Here is a 9,873-nt window from a genome sequence, read left to right as displayed (position 1 = left end):
ATTTTACAATAAACTTTATTCTCTAATATCTTAGGTATCGTTTAAACGTTACACCTTCGCAAATAACAGTCTAAATATATATCTCCATGTGACGTCAGATTGTTTACGAAAATGGCGGCCAACATCTGGATGCTCAACATCAGCCTCTCTTTCTTTTGAAGGTTCTCCCCTAAACACACAATTATTTTGGACAACAATTGGTGTGTAGCAGCACCATGGCGTCCCTGCTGTGTGTGAAACAGCAAGGTGGCAAATTACAAGTCCACAATAACGATGCCATTGAAGAATTAATGATCGACAGTCAGGATCATATTACAACCACGGTTTGTTCACATAACGATTTAAATATTTTGAAATATGCGGGGATTTTTTAATCGATGACAATCGAAAACTATTTCAATTTGAGCTAGGAGTCATGGAAAAGAAATCCAATTGTTGTTGTCATATTATTAGACCAGTACATATAATATATTGTTAAAGGAATTCATGTCCGTTCGCCCAAAATAATTTTTTGTAACTTCTTGTATTTTACTTTACTCAAACACATAACAATAATACCAAATTATTTTGTAAATACCAATTAGCGGTAATCTTTAATAAATTAATACATGTAATAAATCATCTAATCACAAAAAAATATTTCATTTAAAAAATTCATGAATTTTTATTCATGTAAATATAAATATTTTGATAAATACATCTAAAAAACATCTAATAATTCAACCGGTATTTGAATAAAAAAAGGGTGTGAACGGACCCAGGAGGCGAACGTGTGCGGTGCGAATGTGTAGGGTGCGAATGTGTTTTTGGGAGCAAACGGACCTGATACCTCGCTAAAGCCAATAAAGGTACAGAAGTGTCCGGTAATTCCGGCCATCTATTAAACCTGCCCACTCCCATTTACATCCGTAATTGTCACTTTCTTGAATATATCGTCTACTATTTTATTCAAAGGAACTATACTTATCCTCTCTGCATGTCAACTTTTAAAGAAAATTCCTTTATTACGAAAATATCGAGTGATATCTATAATACAGTTCCGAAAGCATTAGCTAATGATAATCATATTGCTTACAAAACTCATTACTGACTTGAAATATTTTTTTTCTTTTCGGTTGTCTGGAATCCCTTTATATGTAGTCTTTTAACATTATTAATAAATCACCATTTCCTTTAATTTCATCATGTTCATAATTATGTAATAAACTGGCCCTACATACACATTTACTGCACAGGGCGGATTTACCGAACAAACACATTTCTGACAAAAAAACAGGTGACCCACTTGTTTTGTTGATTTTAAAATTTATGTCAGACATTTTTAGGGAAATGAGATAAACTACTCAAAATTGAGTTGTTAGTGAATAAAATTGAGTTGTTAGTGAATCGATTTATATTAAATTTGATACAATTTATATATAGTTAAGCAGAAATACATACCATCAAAGCCTTATGTGGGCAGATTTAACGGACTGCATTTTATAGTTGAAAAAACACCACCAAATATCAATACACCAATTTTGAGTTGTTTTTCATGAATGAGTTACATGGGTTGACCCAAGGTCAATCAGAGTATACAATGTCATGGAACAATCAGTCCTTTCTGTGACGTTATAATATAAGCATTGTGACATAGGCAATTTACTGAAAAGTGCATGAATTGGAAAGTCGTCTATGGACACCTTAGAAATGCCACAATTTACATTAATATAAAGTTAACTCTTTATCAGCGCTAGGGACATGCATGCCCTCTTTAGAATATTATACAGAAAGTTTTCCCAACAATCGTCACAAACGTAATTCTGAAAACGTCGCGGTCAACTGGTTAATGATAAATTTGACTTACCTTGGAATATAAGGATGAATCTCCAAAATGATAAGAGGTAATGACTGAATATCTCCAGAATAAAAGGATTATAGTCCAAGTTAAAAGGGCTAACAGTTGTCAGAACAGTATAATTTCTGAGAAGTCTCTTTATTTTGTTTCCTAGCCTGTAAATTACTGTACATCAAATTTTTCATGAATTACTTTAAAACAACTTCTTCAAAATTAGGTATCTTTAATAATCCCATTCAACTCTTTTATTTGTTGAATTTTATGATAAAAACTAAATTTTAACAAAGTAATCTATCCACAATTTAATTTTTTACAAACTACACTGCAGCTTTTTATTGCCCTACATACCGGTACTAATGTAGCTGCTGATGGAAAGAATGTCATACTTGAAAAGTGATCAACATGTTATGAACAAAATATCACATGATTAAAATTTTCTGTTTATTTAAACTGTTGTGTTTTTTCTTCAAGATGATGAACAGGTCAGCTGTGCAGAGGAGGCGGTCATCAAAGAGACCATACTCCACTCCAGCTGGGGCCAAACCTGGTACTGGAATGGATTCAAAAAGTTTGATTGGACAAACACTCAAAGTTCAGGATTGGCTGAATGAAAAGACGGTCAAGAGTTTACAGGTAACTTAGTTTACAAACCACAGCCATTAATTCGGTGTGATTTGGCAATTTTAAACTTAGAAATTTATATAATTTAAGATCACTTACTTATTGAGATTGCAGTTGTAGGATGCAATACAGCCAGATTATAAAAAGAATATTGTACACAAACTGAAAATAATAGGTTTTTCTCTGACATTTTGAAATTATGTAGAGAAATTGATCAAAAAGTAATAAAATTAATACCAAAAGAATTATTAATGTTGACTCAGCAACTCATTTTACAAAAAATCTTATGAGAAAAAATGTTAGTTACTATGATCATTTAGATATAACTTATGAGAAGAATTGGTATAATAAGATGAGTAATTTTTAGTCATAAAATTTTTTTGTGAAAAGAAATCCAGAATTAGGAATAATCTTTCTGGCTTTACTGTATACTAAGACCAATTTCACCGAAATTTTTTGTTTTAATTTTTTTCACTACAATTAAATAGGAATGTATTACTTCATTTTCTTTTTACTTTTTCACTTTATACACTTGTAAAGATTTACATGATTTAGGAAATTAGGAATCTTTTTATAAGAAATAAAAGACCTGCAATAAGCACAATGAGCTGCAAAAAGCACAATGAGCTTCTAAATGCACAATAAGCTGCAACAAGCACAGTGAGCTGCCACAGCTCATGGGGTTTTAAAAATTGTATATTGAAACCTTTCAGGCTTTGTTTCATGACCAACTATATTGATTAGTCTCAAAAATACAAGATACCAAATTTTGATTTGGGATTAGAATGCACCTTGTATTAATAATATCAGGTTAATGGATTTGAAACAATTTATCACACAATAATGCATCAAATTCAAATTGAATTGGTTGGGGTCCTTTGGAGGAGGGGGCTTCCAAGACCCATATGTTTATTTCTGAAATAGTCCTAAAATCATCATAGTTATGAATTTAAACGGCTTTGGTCATTGCCCAGTATTGCAGCATTTGCTTAATATACATTTATATATATATATTTATAAGTTTTAATATGTATATTCTATCAATATTGCTTTTAGGTACATGTATACATATTATAAGGAAGAAAATTCATAATATGCTAGATTTTTTTTTTCTTGTATCCATAGAGTTCAGCTAAATTACGTCTGGTATGTCGATATATACTCAAGCCTTTTTGATTTAATTTGAATATATTATTTTAACATTGCTCTACTGTGAAAGGGGGAATAACTAATACATTAATGTTCTACCACAAATCCATTGAAGGCTTTAAATTGGTAATCAGTTTCTAATATGTCAATTTTAAGAAGTAACTATTTTGTCTGCTTTTTGTACAACACTCATACAGGTTAGAACTACTGAAAGTAAAGGTTATGGCTATTGTTTTTACGTTGGTTACATTTGAACTATCTGATAAATAATCGTAAAAGATTTTATTTGATTTTGAAAAAATATGGAAAAATATACCATTTTCTTCTCTGAAGTCCAAACTAGGCATTTTCCACATTTACTTTATAGCTACAAAAGATTTTTTGGTTTCAAATTTTTGTCGAAAGTGATATTTTCCATTTCTCATTCTTTGAGTTAGATCTTTGCCTCTTTTATAATATTTTATAGTAAACATACATATGAGGTCTTTTATGGGACACATTCCAACAAGATTCTTTGTCTATAAATTAAAATAGGCCAATATGTGGGTATAATACATGTTTCCTGCCAAAAATAAAAAATTTTGTATAGTCGTGAATGCAATCTTACTGGGTACATTTTGATATCTATACAGTAGTAGACTCTGGCCTTGTTGGCTCTTTGATATATTTAGTTATAGTGGAACAGATAACTTCTTCCAATATAAACAATAATAAATTACTTGTTCCATTCATTCACATCAATTGCATCGCACACTGGGTCTTCCTATATATAGAATTTGTCATTTATATGTACTCACCATTGATATGGGTTTACCATGGGCTCTTTGGTCTCCTCCAACAATAAAACAGACCACTTTTAAATTAAATGATTGTTATCTCCTTAATACTCTTCCGGAGCACTTGCGTTAACCTGTACTTGTATTAAATTTAAAAAGGGTAGTATTTTTGTAAATGTAGAGCAAATGCCTATTTTACCCAATAATGCATGTTTAATTTCATTCAATTTAACTGCATGTCAAACAGTTTGTTATGTTTTTACAACCGTGTATGTTGGTCTTTATTTTAATTGCATGTTGTACATGTTGCATGTGAATGTTTTTTTGTTTCCAGTTGTTTACCATTCCACAAGCATGGGTAGATAAACAGGTAACCATGGTAACCATGTATGACTGTTGTCAACAAAGGCAGGAGTCATAATAAGTTTGAACTACAATAAGAATATTTTTTGAAATATTATGGATTCATTATTATTCACTGGATACCAATTTCCATGGAATTTGTTGGTACATGGGAACCACGAATTTAAATGCAGATGTTCAACGAATAACAAATGTTCTGTAAGAATATATGCAGACTTTGGCAAATCCACAAAATCACATATATCCACAAAATGCAAGTTTTTCTCAATCCATGAAATTTGGTACACATGAAAATAAATGACTCCAAAGTACAAGTAAATTATGTATTAATCTGCCAGGGAATTATATCTTCAAATTGATGAGTTATCTCCCTGGAGCAGCATAAGCTAAAGGGAGATAATTTTTTTTATTCAAATGCATCTGGGACATCAATCAAACTTGTCAGGACTCCTGAATATTCTTGTTGACTTATTATACATTCATCAGCTTACAGGAAAGCACAATACTATATACTACACATAATGCAATCTGATTAAAATACAAATCTGTGTCCACACTTTCCTTTCAAGGATCTGACAACACTCAGTTCTGAAAATTATTACATCAGCCAATGGAAATTCTTCCTCCAAATTTAAGGAGGTGTGTATCATTACAGCAAAACCAGAGGATTCCAAAAGGTTTTTAAAACAGGAAGTAAAACGTAGGGTTTTCAAATCCTTGTGAGCCAAGTGTGGACACAGATCTGTATTTCAATGGGATTGCTCATGAGAATACATGCATTTTCTTTTATCTTGCTTTATATTCTTGCTTTTAAAGGATATTGTTATACTCCTCCTCAATCATATGCTGGGTGAAAAGGTTTTCACATTTCTCTGATTTCTTATTTGTGTATATCATTTAAACATTTGTTAAGGGGAGGTTATGGAGCATATATGAGTTTATGATAGATTATCATTTGTTAATAAAAGTAATTAATATTTGTTTAAACATCTCTTGGAAAAAAATGGAAATAGGAAGGTTTTTTAAATATTTTTTATAGATCTATTATATTGTAAATGGCACATAAGTGCATTCAGAATTCTTTCGAATAGTAAATATATGGCATTTTGTCTAGCTATATAAATATAGAAATCACATTACTAATACAAGAAAAAATATAGTTTCTTCTGCTGTATTTTCTAGTTTGTTTTTTTCCCCATTTGATACTACAAAGTACAATGAAAGTAAAAAATAAAATATTTTTCTACAGATTATTTCTAAAAATTCTTTTTTTTTGTCAATCTTTATTCTGCTGTCATCACTGGAAGCTTTGTTAACTAACTTTTTCATAATTCAGATAACAAAAAATGTTTTACTAAAATAAAAATATCAAATTTAGGTCTAGTTTAAGTTTTTACTAAACTGCCTTGATAATGGCAGAAATATATATACATGAATATATAATTCATATGTAGTCCAGTATGAAACTCAAATTAGTAGTTCAGGATTTCAAGATTTATTTAAGGACAAACATGTTTCTGAATCATATTTTGTATGTGTATGTCATGTTTTCAAATAAAATATGCTTTTAAAAAATCAAAACTAAATTAATTATAAAAATAAGAGGATGTGGTATGATTGTCAATTAAACAACTTTCAACAAGAGACTAAATGGTGTAGAAGATAGTAACCATAGGTAACCATAAGGCCTTCAGCAATGAGTAAAACCCATACTGTATAGCAAGCTACTAAAGGCCCCACCATGACAAATGTAAAACATTTCAAAATGAGAAAACTTATGTACAAAACAATAAACGAAAAACAAATATGATCTATAGCAACAAACAAAAACCACTATATTACAGGCTCCTGACTTTGGACAGGCACAAACAAAATCTGACTGTTTTTAACATGTTTGCTGGGGCCTAAACTTCCCCAGACTTGGGACAGTGGTGTAACAGCATGCAACATGAGAACAAACTATACAAATCAGTTGAAATGGGCTTCCACATCTTCCTATATCTATTAACTTATCAGATGGATACAAGGCACAAAAACAACTAACAAAAACATGAAACACACAAAGTACTGTGCACCTCTAGATGGTTTATAATATTTAATAGCCTAAAAATCCTTGCTAATAGTATTTAATAATATTTGAACAATCTCCTATTTAGAGGTAGAAATGGTATAGTCATTAAGATTCATTGGTAGAATCCTTTCTCTTGCGATATCATTGGATGACATATTGATGTTATCATCTGAAGGAGGCCTCGATGGCTGAGTGGTCCAAGTAGTTCCTCTACAGTGTAAAATTGCTTGTCACGATGAAGGTTTTGAGTTCAAACCTTGGACTCCAATTCTTAATTTACCATATTGCTAGTTTTCCTGCCTAAGATCATAGTTCTTTCCCGGTTCTCCAACTTCCACCATCAATAAAATTAGACGTAATATAACCAAATGTCAGGAAAGGGGCATTAAACACCAAAAATCAATCAATATTTTCTAAAAATTTACAAAACATTAATTAGAACTCTTTCTGCATGATTTTGTCTAGTGTGTGCTTCTCTTTTCATGCCTTTAGGCATTATCATGTCTAAATCATACAATAGTGAATTTGACATCCGCCACTCAAGAGCAGAGAATACCAAATAAAGAATAAGTACTAAATCAGGAGAGGTATAAATCCATGCAGAATTATTGGAATTTTAAACTAACACATTTTTCTTAAATTTACATAATGCAGATAGAATTCCTCTTTTATTAAGTTACGGTAGATAGGATTTTTTAATTGATATATATATGTATTAGTTTCTTTAGAAAATAACAATGCTAACTGATTTACAAGAAATTTATAAATTTTACAATAAAAGTATAATATATTAGATGTCTACAGAAATTCAGGAGAATAATTTTGACAAATCGACATATTTCGTATGTTAATTTATTTAGATACATGAGTGGCACAATTGTCAATTACCGTAATACAGGGAATACAGATTTTTATGATAATTTTTTTTACATCTAACATTAAATTTCTGACAGTAAAAAAGTTATTTCATGCCAATCAGAGAAAAAGCTAGAAGTCAATTAGAGCAAAGTTCAAAAATGTATTTGATTCATATATTTGTATAGGAGTCAAGATTTTACTTTCATATGTTATTCTTGAGGTGATTTCCTTTCATATTCACAAATTTCCATATTTTATGTACTTAAGGAAATCTTTATACTGTAAACAGAAATTCATTAAAAAATTTAAAACATTGTTGCCAGCAGTTTCCAAAAAATCAAGCTGATTTTTTCTGTGATTTTATTTTTAGGAAAAGTCTGATGTGGAATCTAAGGCAGCCAGACAGCTATACAATCCACTCCTGGAAACAGAAAGCACCTTTGTAAAGGTAATTGTTACGTATTTTGTTATTTGACGGAGCATGCTAAAAAACGTATCTTCATTCACGACTGTCAATTTAATTTTAGTTTCAGATTGAAAATATGAGCATACCTATTTATGAGATATTATGAAATTTTTATAGTTTCGTACTCATAGAATCACAAACTTCAAAATGAGTTAGCACAATTAACATTTAATAGTTATGGCCCTTAGTTATCTAAAAAAATATTAATAACTTTTTTTTGGCAGATGATAACAGAAAATTTCCTTGTTAAAAAGAAAAATTGTTGCATTTGAAATAAACTCAGCCCGGGGCTCGGAGCTCAGTGATCCTTTAAAAATCATTTACAATTTACAAATACATTTCCTGTACTTTTTGAGAAACATTTACAATGTACATATAATGTTTATTGCAGGATTTAGAAGAATACGTTTGTCACAAAGATGTGATGGAATTACGTAAGAAAGAGATGCTGCACAAAAAGTGGAATGATCGGGTTCATGAACCCTTACGTAAAAAGATCATTGATGTAATGGACGGTGATGATTGGCCAGAACTGGACAGACGAAAGAGGGAATTACATAAGCAGTACTTAGAATTTGTTAATGAAAAGGTATTTTTTTGTTTTTTGATTTTTATATAGATTAGACCGTTGGTTTTCATGTTTGAATGGTTTTACACTAGTAATTTTGGGGGCCCTTTATAGCTTGTTGTTCGGTGTGAGCCAAGGCTCCGTGTTGAAGACCGTACTTTGACCTATAATGGTTTACTTTTATAAATTTTGACTTGGATGGAGAGTTGTCTCATTGGCACTCATACCACATCTTCTTATATCTATATAACAACAAACAATGAAATGGTTACTTTGAATAATCATCTTATGTCACAGATTTTTCAAATTTTGCATATAACTTCATGTATTTTTGAAATTTGGGACTTACAAGTGCAAATTCAAATAAGTAAAGCATTTATTTTTTTATTTTATGAAATAAGATTAAAAGGAAAGAAATTGGAACATTTTTGGCCTAAAACAAAATAGGTTTTTTCTAAAACTATTACTTAGATGATTTTGTTTTGTGGAAAAAGTATACATCACATTCAAGAAACAACAAAATATTTTTAGACAAGATATACCATCTCTTCTTTTGCATTTTCAATAAAAAATGAAAACAAAATGTTATAAATTTTATGCGTCTGAAGCGCTTTTCGGGATTTAGCTTCATCAAGAATGCTCAAAGCTGAATGTTTACGAAGCTGTTTCATAGTTGTGCTCGAAATTTCCTTTACAAAATCTAGGTGAAACAAGTAAGATAACTCTTGTTATGCAAAACTCCATGTTTATATCCAGATAAAAATAAAAGATTTTTTTACAGGGGCATGTTTTCTTGGACACAATGGACCCAAGAGAGTATTATGCACAAGCTTTGAATGGACACAGGCCTGCACCAATTAAGGTAGGACTTATTATGTAAATTGGCATAAAATACAAAAAATATATAGAAACAAACATACATTAACTTTTTACATAATCATTTTTAAGAAAATTATTTTAATACAACACTATATATTTTTATTAGATGTTTTGCTACTCGTAACTATCTTATAAAATGGGAAAAATTAGAATGGCAGGATTTTGAACAAAAAATTAATGGGGCAATATTTATTTTTTTTATACTTGAGATTTTTAGTTCATAATTTAATACAAATCTGTTCCTTAACATCCTATATCTGAAACTTAAGAGTCTATAACAAATAT

At 30.3% G+C, this 9,873-nt stretch overlaps 1 protein-coding gene across 10 annotated transcripts in view; it reads left to right on the top strand.

The window, feature by feature from the left end:
- Positions 1-9,873, top strand: part of LOC127726701 (protein FAM228B-like) — a 35,375-nt gene that overhangs the window by 11,452 nt on the left and 14,050 nt on the right. For 4 of the 10 annotated variants that reach the window (XM_052234163.1, XM_052234160.1, XM_052234158.1 and 1 more), the window contains exons 1-6: positions 89-323; positions 2,309-2,470; positions 4,718-4,753; positions 8,046-8,123; positions 8,533-8,730; positions 9,491-9,571. In XM_052234163.1, coding sequence (XP_052090123.1) covers positions 216-323; positions 2,309-2,470; positions 4,718-4,753; positions 8,046-8,123; positions 8,533-8,730; positions 9,491-9,571 — 663 coding nt within the window. In that variant the 5' untranslated portion in view covers positions 89-215. Of the gene's footprint in view, positions 1-87; positions 324-2,308; positions 2,471-3,583; positions 3,605-4,717; positions 4,754-8,045; positions 8,124-8,532; positions 8,731-9,490; positions 9,572-9,873 lie in introns of those variants that run through there. The other 6 variants (XM_052234167.1, XM_052234165.1, XM_052234164.1 and 3 more) reach the window with 4 other exon arrangements.

Source organism: Mytilus californianus, unplaced genomic scaffold (assembly GCF_021869535.1).
Source record: "Mytilus californianus isolate M0D057914Y unplaced genomic scaffold, xbMytCali1.0.p SCAF_18, whole genome shotgun sequence".
NCBI lineage: Eukaryota > Metazoa > Mollusca > Bivalvia > Mytilida > Mytilidae > Mytilus > Mytilus californianus.
Note: the sequence above shows the minus strand (reverse complement) of the source record. Positions and strands in the feature narration are given on the sequence as shown.